The sequence below is a fragment of the Strongylocentrotus purpuratus genome, unplaced genomic scaffold (genome assembly GCF_000002235.5).
Source record: "Strongylocentrotus purpuratus isolate Spur 01 unplaced genomic scaffold, Spur_5.0 spur5_scaffold_7, whole genome shotgun sequence".
NCBI classification, from domain to species: Eukaryota; Metazoa; Echinodermata; class Echinoidea; order Camarodonta; family Strongylocentrotidae; genus Strongylocentrotus; species Strongylocentrotus purpuratus.
The window spans coordinates 1,591,196-1,608,524 of record NW_022145613.1 but is presented as its reverse complement, the minus strand read 5'-3'; the positions used below and the strand labels follow the sequence as shown (position 1 = coordinate 1,608,524).

General features: G+C 37.1%; 1 protein-coding gene across 1 annotated transcript; it reads right to left on the bottom strand.

The window, feature by feature from the left end:
* Positions 1–473: 473 nt before the first annotated feature.
* On the bottom strand, positions 474–4,216 carry LOC115919962 (28S ribosomal protein S14, mitochondrial-like). Its single transcript, XM_030974729.1, has 3 exons — positions 4,101–4,216; positions 1,756–1,923; positions 474–1,439 (listed from the first exon to the last, which is right to left on the bottom strand). The coding sequence occupies exons 1-3, from the start codon at positions 4,179–4,181 to the stop codon at positions 1,257–1,259; spliced, it is 432 nt and encodes a 143-aa protein (XP_030830589.1). The 5' UTR covers positions 4,182–4,216; the 3' UTR covers positions 474–1,256.
* Positions 4,217–17,329: the final 13,113 nt, after the last annotated feature.

Sequence of the window (17,329 nt, the reverse complement as noted above, 5' to 3'; positions counted from 1 at the left end):
ATAAACAATGTATTTTCATAACATCAAAATAAAATGTTTTAAGAATGTCATTTTTTCTTCAAAATTGGGCTTTTGGTAGAATAAACATTCAGAAGAAAAGCTTGGTAGATAATTTACAAGAAACTTAGAAAGTGCTATGATTTATGAAGGAGATTTCAAGTTTGATAAATTTTCCAATACTTTATCCATTTTGGTAACTCACATAATCTAGAAAGGGAATTGATTCACCCCCCCCCCCCCCCACTCTACTTATTGATAAGAGCCCATTAACACACAAGGCAGTATACCGTTCAAAGAAATTAAAGCAGTGGGGAAATGAGCAGTGATGAGCACAAGTGTCGGCTTTCAGTATATTACACACTATGAACCTTAATATGAATGAAACGTTCAATTAAGAAATAAGTAAATAAGTAAACACATTATACATGTAAACTACCTGATTTGAAAGCTAATAAAATAGAAAGACGGGTGAGTAATGTGATTGGGAGTTTATGCTCTTTATTATACATTATTGTCAGTAATTGTATAAACTTATTGTACAATTCATAGCTTCATGAACATATACAATGTATAATGCATGGTCTTCGATACACAAGTTCAATTTTTGTTTTGTTCAGAATTAAATAAAGTTTTCCAGTAAATTGTGGAAGAAGGGAAGAAAAGAAAAGAAAAGAAAGGGGAAATAAAGTGTCAAAAGGATTATGGGGGATCAGAAACAATGAAAAGGAAAGATCTAATCATCTGTATACTAAATGATAAACATACACAACTTAATTTGACTCTATTGTTTTAAAATTTGAGAGTGTGAGGGGGTAAAATAGCTTCTTTACAAAGATCCTTCTGGCACCAAGGTAAAAATGATTTTTTTTTTCTTCTTCAGATTCCATGTATTAACAGAAGATTAAAAACAACTGCAATCGTGGTATCTTATTATGTATAAGGTGAAATGAAGGTGTAAACTATCTCTGTTTTCCTGTTATTAACCCAATAGCTACTAAATTCTCTCATCCCCATAGGTTTTATAAAGGGACTACCCGGTTCCCACAGCTAATGAGTTAAACAAAGCCAATATCTCTAAAGAACCTCATATCTCATGTCCTTTCTCTACCACAGGTAACATTGCTCTTCTTTCATAAGTTGGTCTTCAAATGCCTCGTCTTTGAACATAAGGCAGCAAATATCAAAACAAGAATTGGCCTTGAATTCCTCTCTTCTCATGTCAGTTCACTGCACATCGTCCACTTCCAATAGGTTGTCTACCACGTAGATCTTTGGGCGCCTGACATGTTTCCTATATCAGCGATGGATCTCCATACGATACGACTGAGTCTCCATCTCTTGAGAACAGATCTTGGTCTTGAAGTGATGGCACATCGATCACGTATCCTAACATGGCAGCTGTCTCGAGGGAAAGTTGCTATCTCTTGATCTGCAACCTCCTGCAAGAAGAGATATGAGAAATGGTCAGAACCAAACAAAAATATTTCAAAGCATGGCTGTGTTACAATATTAGCAATCTTAATAAGATCTATATGCATTGTATGGGCAGCAAAGACCAGCCCTGGTTGTAATACTAAGTTTTCACTAAAAATATCACTTTCTCCTTTCTTCTTGCATTATCAAAATTTGTATTCTTGGCAAGATTGACTGCTTATGGCACTGGAAGTTTAACCATACATTTAGACAATACCTCACACATTCAATCACATCCCATCATCCCAAACTAGAAGTATGGTATATTGTAGAGTGACCTACTCGTATCTCATCTGGGAGGATGGTGTTCTTGCGGATACAGTTGAAGCGTAGTCTGTCCCTGTGATGTTCTTTGACAAGTCGTCTTCTCTTCACATCTCTAATCATCTTCCAATCAGCATAGTATGACCTGGTAAACATGGCACCCACAGCAGTCAAAGGGCTACTGCACTGTTGGTTAAAATAGAATAGAAATAAAAAGTCGCTAATCCTACTTATTAACTCCTTTATTTTTCTTTATAGGTATGGTGGTGTGACCAAAGTTCGCGCGTGACCTAAGTTCGCTATCTCAAAAATCAGTAAGATTACGAAAATCTGATATCACCAATGGAAAGAGGAACATAAAATTACTCAGAAGTGAAATTTTCTTTGGAATTGGGTACGAAATTGTGAAAATATTGACAAAAGATCGGCAAATTTTGCAATATTTTGCATCCGTTCCGAAAAATGATCAACTTACCGATAAGGGTCTGAAAATCTTCAATTTGAGAGCAGATTTCCTCAAAATTGTAAGTAAACAGTGGTACTAACTGATTGTATGATATCTTGCCTTGCAAATTATGATATTACCTTATTTTTGATGGATCACACTTTTTGATAAATCAACTGTAAACCCCCGTGCGTGAAGTTAGGTCTCGTTGTTTTTATGACTTTTTTGGATGCAGCGCGCACGAACGATCGGACATCAAATTTTTAGATCGCGATATCTCCGAAATCCTTCGACGATAAAATTTTCTAGTTGAACTAATCTGTAGTTAAAAACTTCGCCGTCCCTTTGGTTATAATTGAAATCAATAAATTTGTGTAGAATATGAGAAATCGTAGTTCGAATATCACATTTTGTAATATGTTCTAAAATGTGCGCGAACTTTGGTCACCCCTTCATACTATGTCCCTTTTGCAGCCAACCTCAAATTCTGTAGAACTTTGCAGGAATTATGAATATGTCATGTATGTCCTATCTGTGAAATTTAAACGTTAGCAGTGTCCTCATATTCAAATTATGCAAGGAAACCTGTTTACTTGCTAGACTTCACTGTCAGACACTATTGAGTGACTGACTGGCTTTTTTTCTTCTTTGGTAATAACATACATGAAAAGAGTTGTAAAGGGTACATGAGCATTTGTCTACATCAATAACCCACTTCTTGTGATGGCCAAGATTAAACTGATTGAATGTTTGCGGAGCATAAAACGTATGACCATTCGGTACAATTGTCTGAAAATCAGACTATTACTTTTGGGCTCTATAGCTCTAAAGTCGATTTGACAACTAATAGTCATTATTTTCCCACTTGAAGACATTTTCAAGCCCCACTTTTTGTAGGGAAGTTCTAAATTATTATTATCTTTCAAATGCAGTTGGAATTTAACTTTTTCATTTTTTTGGCCTGCAAATGGGACATAGGTCTAGTACCTTTAATGTAGTTTCTGCCTTTTGATGTTGCAGAAATACATACAACATACATCACAATTACAACTTTACATTTACAAGGATACAAAGCAACTCCAATATAGATCTATGAATTACCTCAATTATCATTCTTCTGTTATGTGACTTTCTCCTTGACTTTGTATAATTTTTATCTCTGTCTTTTTACCTTGAGCTTATTCTTTATTATATTCTTCTTCCTCTTCTTTTCCTCTCATTCCTCTTCTTTTCCTCTCCTTCTTAGTCTTACATGTATTTGATATGATTTACTCCAGCAGGAGTGATAAGCCATAATATTTCCAGATTCAGATTCCACAATTTTTTTCTTTTGATCTTCTTCCTCCTGCCTCCTGAAGAGCGAAGTCCAGGGCCGCATATTATAAAAAGTTATGACTAATCTCAAGTTTGATAACCTCACTATCAATCAAAAGGCTTTATATTTATAATACATGGTACTTTCTTGTATTTTCTTGGTCCTCTTTACCGACTCCCCTACTCCCTAGGCCTAGCCCTAGAGTGACTTGAGCGACTTAAAAAAAAGTGTTCTTCTTCTCCTTAACGAAGAGTAGACCTAGTGTACATACATGGTCTAGGCCTAGATGATCTAGTCTAAGTCACAGACTAGCTGATTACAGTCATTTAGAAACAGCTTCAACATTATACAGTGCAAAAATATATTTGTTTTCTTGATAAAAAAAATTAATTCATTATCTTGTCCTTGACGAGGCGAGGGCGATTTGATCTCAGCTCTAATCGCTAACTTGAGCCTTGAGGCATAGGCTTACATGAAATTATACATGTGGGACCAAAGACAATATTCACATTTCATTATTCTTCAACCTGAACAACGGATCCAACGGTAGGCATCTACATTATTAACCTGATTATCGGGATGCTCTTACGTTACCGTATTTACCGAATGTGGATTAGACAAAACATGAAGTCTACATAGTGTACTCTGCAATGGTTTGGAACAAATTCTCAGGACAGTTTCCATTTTCGTAATCACACATGTATGACTTTTCGTCGTAAGTGGCGCTAGAACATAATTTTCGGGTCGCTTGGCTGAGGAGGGGGTATACGGGGAGTGGGGGGTGGGGGGGGGGGGGGGGGGGGGGGGTAGTCGCCAGGGGCGGATCCATCAAATAATTCTTACAGTTTACATCTCATTTCAAGTGAAATTGAATTACCTGTATAACATCAATCTCCATATACAGATACATTATTTCGTAAGGCACAGGTCTACAGGGGATGCAAGATCTGTGAATCTAATGGTTAGCAATTTACATTTTATAAAATATAGAAAAGTAGCACAAATCACGCATTATACACAATTTACTTCCACGATTCCGTAGGGTCCTCACATATTTGGCCACTTCTATACATTTTCTGACCAGCAAAACATGATCCAGGTTATTTTATGGGGTCCGTGTATGACAAATTAGGGGAAATACCCGGCCATATCAATTTCATGGGACAGTTAAGCGTTCACCCGTCCGCACTAAAGAAAGAGATTTTCAGCGCCCGTTATAAAGGCATGGGAAGGAATCAGAAAAATCGTACTTTGGCCGGGTTTGATAGGTTTAGCATTAGTTGTGGAGGCTGTCCAGAATAGATACCAACATCTATAAAATGCCTGATATTTCCTCTTTGTAATCATGTAACTTTCATAATTTTTGAAAATAGATAATTCCGTCATTTTTAAGATTTCGAAACACTTATGGGTAGAATTTGGAAGAGATTTAAGCGTAATTTAGAAGAAAAGTGCTTGTTTACGCCCCCTGTGTGACTTTTCCATTGGACTTGCGCCCGAACGGTATAAGCTACAAAGTATATACTATGTCGAGAACACAGGTCATTTCCTCAGCTTTCATAATATATTAGATTTATTATGATTGCTTGAAAAATAGGTCCGTCAAAATGACTTGACAAATTGTTATGTCTGTAAGAAAATACAACCTGAAGTGGCTTTCTTAAGTCGATGCGCGTATGCAATAGCTATGTATTGCTCGCTCTATTACAACGCTGATGTCTAATTGAGCATGACGTTTAATGGTAACAAAACGCCACTTATTCATATCTATTAGTTAAATGAATGTAACCAAACTATAAAATAATTATATAGGAACAAATCTTTCCATATCATAAATAACAAAAATCAGTGAAATTAAGATGTATTTATAGGTATGTATAGCCATGATTAAGAGATTTTTGTTGTGTGACAGGATTCCGGACTGTATCCATTCTACATGCAGGGTATACGCGTGTACTAGTGCAGTGTACCGTATACTACGCGCACTGTATTGCCATTGTATGCGCTTAATACGCCGTGTGTGTTCCCAGGTCGAAATTCCAGTTGATACCAGTTGAAACCAGTAAGGATTTCCAACTGGTATCTACTGGTTTGAACTGGTCTCAACTGGTCTCAACTGGTCTTAACTGGTACCAGTTGATACCAGTTGATACAATTTGGAAACCAGTAGAAATACCAGTTGACATCTGAGACCAGTTGATATTACCAGTTGATTTACTAGTTGAAACCAGTAGATGATTACCAGTTGATTTACCATTTGAAAACCAGTATGGTTACCAGTTGATTTACCAGTTGAAAACCAGTAGATGATCACCAGTTGATTTACCAGTTGAAAACCAGTAGATGATTACCAGTTGATTCCAGTTGAAAACCAGTAGATGATTACCAGTTGAAAACCAGTAGATGAGTACCAGTTGAAAACCAGTAGATGATTACCAGTTGATTTACCAGTTGAAAACCAGTAAGATTACCAGTTGATTTACCAGTTGAAAACCAGTAGATAATTACCAGTTGATTTACCAGTTGAAAACCAGTACGAATACCAGTTGACTTACCAGTTGAAAAACCAGTTCAATGTATCTTATGAATATTCATGCCTTGCATGTTTTCACAGAAAATATAATTATCATGATCTTTCAAGCAAATGTGACAATGCACATACATTTTGTGATTTACATTTTCTTAGTTAATTATTGACAAATATATTACACATGTCTGATCATGTTTTTCATCTGATTTAAGACGTAAAATGAGATATATTGATATATATGTAATTACTAACCAGAAATAAAGTGTATAAATTTGTATATATGTATGCACGAACAATATACGTCATATCACACAATACACATCTGTAATCTACTTCAAATGATCATTGTGATGGGGTAATTGCAAGAGTCAGTATACGTGGTCAAGTTGGTGGCCAGAGGCTATTAATGATTATTGATTGATTACTGGATAATCATCTGAAAAATCAACTGGTAATTCAACTGGAAATTCAACTGGTAAATCAACTGGTAAATCAACTGGTAATTGAACTGGTAAATCAACTGGTCTCAGTTAGCGTTGTTTCAATTTCCATATTAAAAACCAGTTGAATCTACTGGTTTCAGTTGAAACCAGTAGATTCAACTGGTACCAGTTGACTTACTGGTTTTAACTGGTACCAGTTGCCTACTGGTTTCAACTGGAATTCCGACCTGGGTTGATATAGGCCGGCCTACTGTGTGTGTGATGCGTTGGGGTGTATAGGGGCCTGTGTGTGTGCCACGGCAGAATACATACAACCAGGAATTACTCTCATATCCCTGATACAACGTTCTCTTTAGCTGTACCACATGTTCAGGAGACCCGTGTGATCAAAATACTGATATCATGCACTCTAATTTTAACAAATTAATATATTTTTCTGATGGTCCGAGTCCCAATTTCCACTGTACACAGCTAGGCTTATGAGCCTAACATCATACACCCCCATTTGCTATAATGGATAGGTCCAATGTACGTTTGTTCATCTAGCTAAAGCTACGCTCCTGTGCGACGCGTATCCAGCGCGTCAGTCGGTAAAATCTGCATTTGGCTCCGCACAGTGTTAAGTGCCGGTATTTTCTACGTCGCGTTAACTGTCCAAATCGAGCAAAACAAAGTCATATGCTGCCCCTTACCCCGCTTGAACTGGATTACAGATGTCTCAAAGATGTCTCACAGATGTCTTTAATCCCTTTTATTTTGACATAATTATATAGGATAATCCTTTTAACAGGCGCGTAGCCAGGGGGGGGGCGGTGGGGGCGGTCGCCCCCCCCCCCCCAAAAAAAAAACGCCGGCCAAAAAAAAAAAGAGAGAGAAAGAGAAGAAAAAAAAGAAAAAGGACGTAGGAAGAAAAAGGGAAAAGGAGTCGAGAACGGTACAATGAATCGTCAAAGCTTCCGCGCTTCGCGCGGGAAGGGGGGAAACTGAGTTCAAATTAAGAAATATGAGTCGGGAAAGGTACAACGAATCGTCTTCTTTCTCTAATAATTTAATGAAACGTCAAAGCTTCGCGCGAGAGGGGGGGGGGAACAGAATTCAGACAAGGATTAAGAGTCGAGAAAGGTACAACGAATCGTCTTCTTTCTCTAATAATTTAATGAAACGTCAAAGCTTCGCGCGAGAGGGGGGGGGGGAAACAGAATTCAGACAAGGACTAAGAGTCGAGAAAGGTACAACGAATCGTCTTCTTTCTCTAATAATTTAATGAAACGTCAAAGCTTCGCGTGAGAGAGGGTAGGGACTGAATACAGATAAGGATTAAGAGTCGAGAGAGGTACAACGAATCGTCTTCTTTCTCTAATAATTTAATGAAACGTCAAAGCTTCGCGCGAGAGAGGGGAGGGACTGAATTCAGACAAGGATTATGAGTCGAGAAAGGTACAACGAATCGTCTTCTTTCAAAGCTCCCCCCTCTCTGCACCCACCCCCCTAGGGAGCGCGCTTCGCGCGCTCTTTAAGTGATTCGCACGCTTCGCGTGCTCACTACCGCCCCCCCTAAAATGAAATCCTGGCTACGCGCTTGCCTTTTAATATTATGTTTATAATTTCAGTCTACCAGTCATGCTAATTTAGGCTTGTCTCAAACATATTTTCCAGTCAACTTTGTTACTGGCCTCATGTAAACGCTAAGTCATTATGGACTGCAATAGGCCTATACTACTAGCTGTGCCGCAATTGTTTTGTTTTTTCCTGCATGAACCCTTTTCAACTAATTCAGTTCTTCAATTCCTGGTAATTTCAAATTTCTTACATTATTAAGACGGAAGATTGATAATTAATCGCAGCATCCAAAACCTCTTTTTTCCCTATAAAAGTTGATCTATTTTGTATAATTTATTAAAGTAATCAAGTAAGTTATCAAGACTAAATCAAGACTATCAAGACTATCAAGACTAAATGAGAGAGAGAGAGAGAGAGAGAGAGAGGGTGAGAGAGAGAGAGAGAGAGAGAGAGGGAGAGAGATAGAGAGGGGGGAGAGAGAGAGAGAGAGGGGGGAGAGAGAGAGAGAGAGAGAGGGTGAGAGAGAGAGAGAGAGAGAGAGAGGGTGAGAGAGAGAGAGAGAGAGAGAGAGGGGGAGAGAGAGAGAGGGGGGGGGGGGGAGAGAGAGAGAGAGAGAGAGAGGGGGGGGGAGAGAAAGAAAACTATTTGTGAGTGATTATTAATGTGAGCCAAACATGTTTGAATGTACATCGGATCAATAATATTAATAACTAGAATTTAATTCGTCACGAGGACGAATAAGGTGGTCTGCCTTCAAGTTATATAGACATGTAAACAATGATGATCATCATGATGATCATGATGATGATGATCTTGATAGTAATGGTGATGTCGAATATGATGATGATGATGATCATGATGATGTTGATGATTATCATTAACAGACCATGATGACAGACTGAAAAAAATGAGAGAACATTTAGATAGTATATAGTCTCAGCTACAACATACTCAAAAATCAACAAAAATCAAGCCGAAATAACGGCGATATTGCTCGCAAAAGACAAGAATGTAGAATGCAGATTTGAGAAAAAGTAATCTCCCATAAGGATTACATGCAAAAAGTAATGGATCAAGTGATAATAGGGTAATAATAAAGTAAATATGGTTGTTTATTACATTATTTGCGATTTTACGTGTTTTAATATTCAAAGGAGATGGTACAGTGAAAGGTCAAAAAGAAAAAAAAGTGAAGAAAAAAAATTGTTGGAGACGCCCGGACTCGAACCAGGGACCTCGAGGTCGGAAGTCAAGTGCGTTACCGATATACCAAAACATTTCCTATAGAGATTACACGTAAACGGAAAATAGAATTCTCAAATCCCATTTTGTAAGTAAAATATGAGCATGATCCCGGCATCTGATCGAAAAATAAAAGGCACACTTGTGATAGCTTATTGTCTCAGCTACAACATACTCAAAGCTCAGCGTAAACAAAGATGAAACGACGGAGATATTGCTCGCGAAAGACGAGAATGTAGAAACCAGTTTTGAGAAAAAGTCATGTCCCATAGAGAATACACGCAAAGTGTGAAAAATTGACATGCCTCCTTTAATCGCAAAAATACGCCATGATACCATTGTCAAAATGAAATATCGTTGTGACTGCATTTGTAGAAAATATTCTCAGGTAGAACATATCAAAATTTGAAAGAAAATTGATCAATATTTACAGAGATACAATCAATTTTCTAAATATATGATGACGTCATAATATGCAAATTCGTTTTTTGAGTTCCAAGGCCATTATGATGATGTCACGATATATATAATGGCCAAATGAGACCTAAAATCATATCTCCAACTCATATTCTATCCAAATATGAGAACAATTTTGGGGTTCTGTGGACTTCCTAAAGAGCTATAATGGATTTTGTATAGGCATGTTTTTGCCCATATATGCTATGTATTACAAGATCTCGCGCGTACGGACGTGTATTTTAAACGGACGCTAATTCCGTCAATAATGGTCATGAAAAGATAAACATGGTATCAAATTGTTCGGAAAAAGTTAAGGAATATCCTGTCAAAAGTTCGGGTTAGGGAATTATTTTTCGTTTGGCCGCTACGAACGAAAAAACGCAAAAAATGCGTGTTTTGCGCGATTTTTATGAAATGCTTAAAATGCCCTGAAACGTGTGCAAACTAAATTTGGGACAAATTGGAGCATTTTAAAATTTTGATGCGCGCGTACGCGCGCGTCGAGGTGCGCGCGCAAAATTTGTTGACATTTTTCGTTGACCTTTGACCTGAAGTTGATGTATACCAAATATGGTTGATTTTTGATGACTCGTTATCGAGATATGATAATGACCTGATTTTTACAAAATGGCGCCTGGATGACGTCACGATGACCCCATGACCTTGAAAAAGGTTTCGGGAACTTGATATTATAGGGCCTGATGACTGACAGAAATGGGAAGGAAATTGACCTAGTCGATTTCGAGTAAACGTGTACACAAAAAAGTGTACGGAAGAAATAAAAAAAAATCGAGTTTTTGTACAATTCCAATTAAATTACTAGAATTTAAATCGTCACGAGGACGATTAAGGTGGTCTGTCTTCAAGTCTTATGATAGATTATAATACTTACTATATTGAGAAAGGGAGAAGTTATATAGACATGTAAACAATGATGATCATCATGATGATCATGATGATGATGATCCTGATAGTAATGGTGATGACGATGTTGATGATGATGATGATCATCATGATGATGTTGATGATGATCATCAACAGACCATGATGACATCTGATTGAAAAAAATGAGGGAACATTTAGATAGCATATAGTCTCAGCTACAACATACTCCAAAATCAACAAAAACCAAACGGAAATAACGGCGATATTGCTCGCAAAAGACAGGAATGTAGAATCCAGATTTGAGAAAAAGTCATCTCCCATAGGGACTACACTCAAAAAGTAATGGATCAAGTGATAATAGGGGAATAATAAAGTAAACATGGTTGTTTATAACATTATTTGTGATTCTACGTGTTTTAATAAGCAAAGGAAAAGGTACAGTGAAAGGTCAAAAAGAAAAAAAAAGTGAAGAAAAAAATTGTTGGAGACGCCCGGACTCGAACCAGGGACTTCGAGGTCGGAAGTCAAGTGCGTTACCGATGTACCAAAATATTTCCCATAGAGATTACACGTAAACGGAAAATGGAATTATCAAATCCCACTTTGTAAGTGAAATATGAGCATGATCCCGGCATCTGATCGAAAATTAAAGGGCACACTTACGATAGCATATTGACTCAGCTACAACATACTCAAAGCTCAGCGTAAACGAAGATAAAACGACGGAGATATTGCTCGCGAAAGACAAGAATGTAGAAACCAGTTTTGAGAAAAAGTCATGTCCCATAGAGAATACACGCAAAATGTGAAAAATTGACATGCCTCCTTTAATCGCAAAAATACGCCATGATGCCATTGTTCAAATGAAATATCGTGTGAAATACATTCGTAGAAAATATTCTCAGCTAAAACATATCAAAATTTGAAAGAAAATTGATCAACATTTACAGAGATACAATCAATTTTCCAAAAATCTGCTAACGTCATAATATGCAAATTGAAATTTTAAGTTCGGAGGCCATTATGATGACGTCATGAGTTAATTGAGGGTCAAATGAGACATGAAATCATATCTCCGACTCATGATCTATCTAAATATGAAAAAAATTGGGGGTATCTATCCATTCTGAAGAGTTAAAATGAATTTTGTATAGGCTTGTTTTTGCACATGTAATGTGGATAGGGATAATGCAGATCCGCGTGTGCTGTAAACTTTGACGGACGCTCATTGCGTTATCACTGGTCAGAAAAAGGTGAACAAGGTATCAAAATGCTTGGAAAAATGTGGTTGATATGATAGAGAAAATTTGGCGTTTCCATGTTGTAAAATGTCAGTACGCGCACTTACGCGCGGAAACGCGCGCAAAAAAGTGCTCTCGCGCAAAATCTTGAAAATGCTTACAATTGCCTGAAACGTGTGCAAAAAAAATTTGGAACGAATTTGAGCATTTTAAAATTTTAATGCGCGCGTACGTGCGCGTCGAGGTGCGCGCGCAAATTTTGTTGACATTTTTAGTTGAACTTTGACCTGAAGTTGATGTATACCAAATATGGTTTATTTTTGAAGACTCGTTATCGAGATATGATAATGACTTGATTTTTACAAAATGGCGCCTGGATGACGTCACGATGACCCCATGAACTTGAAAAAGGTTTCGGGAACTTGATATTATAGGGCCTAATGACTATCAGAAATTTGAAGGAATTTGACCAAGTCGATTTCGAGTAAACGTATACACAAAACTAGAAATTTAATTCGTCACGAAGACGAATAAGGTGGTCTGTCTAAGTCTTATGATAGATTTGAGAATGAAAGAAGTTATATAGACATGTAAACAATGATGATCATGATGAACATGATGATGATCATGATAGTAAAGGTGATGATGATGATGATAATGATAATGTTATATGACGATAAAAACGATAATTTTCATGATGATGATGATAATGATCATGATCATGATGATGTTGATGATGATCATCTTCAGACCATGATGATGATGATGGTGACATTGATGATAATGATGATGATGATATTGATGATGATGATGATGAGCATGCATGAGCATGATCCTGACATCTGATTGAAGAAAAAGGAAGTATTTAGATAGCAAATAGTCCCAGCTACAACATACTAAAATTTGGGAGAAAACTGTTGAATAATAACCGAGATACTGGTCAAAACACATTGTCATGCAGATACATGTTTTGACAAAAGTGACCTCCCATAGACGTAACACGCAAATATGACAAATTATGCATTGTCGCCTTTAATAGAATATTTTACTATGATGACGTCATTCAAATGAAAAATAAATGGCTTATTCTGATAGAGAATTATCTCAGCTACACCATATCGAAATATGGGAGAAAATCAATCACTGCTAAGCGAGATAATCTCAATTAAACAAAGACAAAAATGACGTCATCAACAAAATACATTTTGTTGAGTTTAGATGCCAATATGATGACTTTGTTCCACTTTGTACGAGTCAGGGTGGTATGAAATCATATTTCCAACTCATGCTCTTTCCAACCATGATATAAAAATTGGGGGTCGATGGACTATCTGAAGAGCTATTTCGATTTTTAAAATGGCATGTTTTTGATGAAATTTGCATTATATTGCCTATAGCAGCACGCGCGGATTTTGAACTTTGACGCACGCTCACGGCCTTATGAAATATGAAGAGTGACTGAAATTAATGTAACTTGTCAATTACGTTAAGAGGAATCCAAATCATGTAAACATTTTGAATTTGACTTTTTCCGCGCGTCATGAGCGCGCGCAACGCGCGCGGGGACATGTACGGACGGAAAATTTTGAAATGCTTAAAATGACCTGATTCGTACTCTTCTTTAGTAGTTAAGTGATTTTGAGCTTTTTAAAATTTTGACGCACACGTACGCGCGCGTCATGACCTTTATGTGACCTTTGATGACATGACCTGTTGACCCTTGACCTGAAGTATATGTGATATGAATATGAATGAACTTTGAGTACGCATCATGAAGATATGATGGATAATGTGATTACACAAAATGGCGCCTGGATGACGTCACGATGACATGATGACCTTGAAAATGTTCCTGTCACGTGTCATGACAATAACATATGACTGTGCTAAAATTGAATCAAATTGACTTAACCAAACTTGAGTTATCCAGGGCACAAAAAACGGGAAGAAATAAAAATAAATAATAACAAGACTGGAATGTACAATGCAGATTTCAGAAAAAGTCACCTCCCATAGGCATATGACACGCAAATTACGAAAATTCTGACATGTCGCATTTAATCGAAATTTTCACTACGATGACGTCATCAAAATGAAAATGTTGAGATAGAAATATAGAGAAGGAGATCGAGAGGAAGACGGTTATACGAGGGATGAAAGAGAAATAAGAATGCATACCGTTGGAAGGAGAGAGGATAGTATAACGAAACATGGTAGGGGTGAAATAAGAATACAAAGGGAAAAAGAAAGAGCTAGAGGAAATTAAGGAACATCCTATAAGACATAAAAGAGGGACTGGAGCCAAAGGCGGGAAAAGTAGAGAGTGAGAGAGTAGAGAAAGAGAGAGGCACTGAGACAGAGGGAGACATGCAGAGCAGAAAGAAGAGGGAGGCAGAGCAAGAGAGGGAGAGGGTGAAATAGTGGAGAGAGAGAGAGAGAGGTATAGTAGTCGAAGAAGATGATAAAATCAAATAAGAAACGAAAGCAAATTTAAAAAAAATTGACCCACCAGGAATCGAACCTGGCTCACCGGAATGGAAGCTTGTTCTTTAACCAATAGTGGAAATAGAAATAGTGGAGAGAGAGAGAGAGAGAGAGGTAGTAGTCGAAGAAAATGATAAAATCAAATAAACGAAAGCAAATTTTTAAAAAATTGACCCACCAGAAATCGAACCTGGCTCACCGGAATGGAAGCTTGTTCTTTAACCAATATACCAAAATATGTCCCATAGACAATACATGCAAAGCTGACAAACGGCCTAGGCATAGTCGCTATTTCAACTTTCAATTGAAAATTTCGACATGATTTCAACATCTGATCAAAAAACGGAGGGCACACTATAGCTCATAGTATCAGCTATAACATACTTCAATTTGGGGGGAAATAGAGCAAAAATAAGCGAGATACTGCTAAAAAAAAACAATGACATGTAGATGCATGACGTGAACGAAATTCACCTTCCGTACAAGGCATAACACGCAAATTAAAAAAATTCTGACATGTCGCCATTAATCGAAATTTTCACTATGATGACTTCATCAAAATGAAAATTGTAGACAATCATCTAAGCTACAAATTTGGATGAAAATTGATCAATATTTACAGAGATACAATTAATTTTCCAGAAATATGCTGACGTCGAAATATGCAAATTCGTATTTTAGGTTCCAAGGGCATGATGACCTCAAAACATTTGTAATGGCCAAATGAGACATGAAATCATATCTCGATTCATACTCTATCAAAAAATGAGAAAAAATTGGGGTCACCTTGCATCCTAAAGAGATATACAATTGATTTTGTATAGACATGTTTTTACCACTTTTAACATTATATTACCCTTTGACGCGCGCACAAATTTTAAAGTGACGCACGCGTGTGGCATTATGGAAGGTCGAGAATGACTGAAAATAGTTGAAAATTGTCAAAAATAGTGTCAGGAATACAAACCATGCGAAAAAACGGCGTTTTTACGCTTTGAACGCGCCGCGCGCACGGACGGACATTTTTGAAATGCTTAAAATGACCTGATTCGTATTCGTACTTTAATATTTAAGTGATATTGAGCATTTTGAAATTTTGATGAGCGCGTACGCGCGCGTCATGACCTTTATACGACCTTTGATGGCATGACCTATTGACCCTTGACCTGAAGTATATGTGATATGAATATGAATGACCTTTGATGACGCATCATGAAGATATGATTGATAATGTGATTTCACAAAATGGCGCCTGGATGACGTAACGATGACCTGATGACCTTAAAAAAAAATGCCTGCACTTGACCTTGATAAGCCTGATGACTGACAACAAATTGATGAAAATTGATCAACCCAAATTTGAGCAATCACGCTCACAAGAAAGTGGTGGAAAAATAAAAATGAACAATTGAGTGCGTTACCGATATACCAAAACATTTCCCTTATTAGCGATTACACGTAAACGGAAAATGGAATTCTCAAATCCCACTTTGCAAGTGAAATATGAGCATGATCCCGGCATCTGATCGAAAAATAAAGGGCATTTTGTGAAAGCTTATTGTCTCAGCTACAACATACTCAAAGCTCAGCATAAACAAAGATAAAACGACGGAGATATTGCTCGCGAAAGACGAGAATGTAGAATCCAGTTTTGAGAAAAAGTCATGTCCTATAGAGAATACACGCAAAATGTGAAAAATTGACATGCCTCCTTTAATCGCAAAATTACGCCATGATGCCTTTGTCAAAATGAAATATCGTGATGACTACATTTGTAGAGAATATTCTCAGGTAGAACATATCAAAATTCGAAAGAAAATTGATCAATATTTACAGAGATACAATCAATTTTCCAAAAATCTGCTGACGTCATAATATGCAAATTGAAATTATGAGTTTGGAGGCCATTATGATGACGTCATGAGTTAATTGAGGGTCAAATGAGACATGAAATCATATCTCCAACTCATGCTTTTTCCAACCATGATATAAAAGTTGGGGTCAATTGACTATCTGAAGAGCTATTTTGATTTTTAAAATGGAATGTTTTTGATCAAATTTGCATTATATTGCCCATAGCAGTACGCGCGGATTTTGAACTTTGACGCGCGCTCACGGCCTTATGAAAGGTCAAGAGTGACTGAAATTAATGTAAGTTGTCATTTACGGTAAGAGGAATCTAAATCATGTAAAAAAAAAAGGAATTTGACCTTTTCCGCGCGTTGTGAGCGCGCGCAACGCGCGCGTGGACACTTACGGACGGAAAATTTTGAAATGCTTAAAATGACCTGATTCGTACTCTACTTTGATAGTTAAGTGATTTTGAGCATTTTTAAATTTTGACGCGCACGTACGCGCGCGTCGTGACCTTTATGTGACCTTTGATGACATGACCTTTAGACCCTTGACCTGAAATATATGTGATATGGATATGAATGACCTTTGCCTATGCATCATGAAGATATGATGGATAATGGGATTTCACAAAATGGCGCCTGGATGACGTCACGATGACTTGATGACCTTGAAAATGTTCCTGTCACGTCTCATGACAATGACCTATGACTGTGCCAAAATTGAATAAAATTGACGAAACCGAACTTGAGTTATCCTAGGCACAAAAAAGTGTAGGAAATAAATAAAAATAAAGAATAATAATAATAATAAAGAAAATTCTGACGAAAACAATAGGTGATCTGTTTTCAACAGACCACCTAATAAAGAAAATTCTGACGAAAACAATAGGTGATCTGTTTTCAACAGACCACCTAACTAGACATTTAATTCGTCATAGCGACGAATTAGGTGGTCTGTCTTCATTTCTTATGATCATTGAAAGGTCAAAAAGAAAAAAAAGTGAAGAATTTTTTTTTTGGGAAACGCCTGGACTCGAACCAGGGACCTCGAGGTCGGAAGTCAAGTGCGTTACCGATATACCAAAACATTTCACATAGAGATTACACGTAAACGGAAAATGGAATTCTCTAA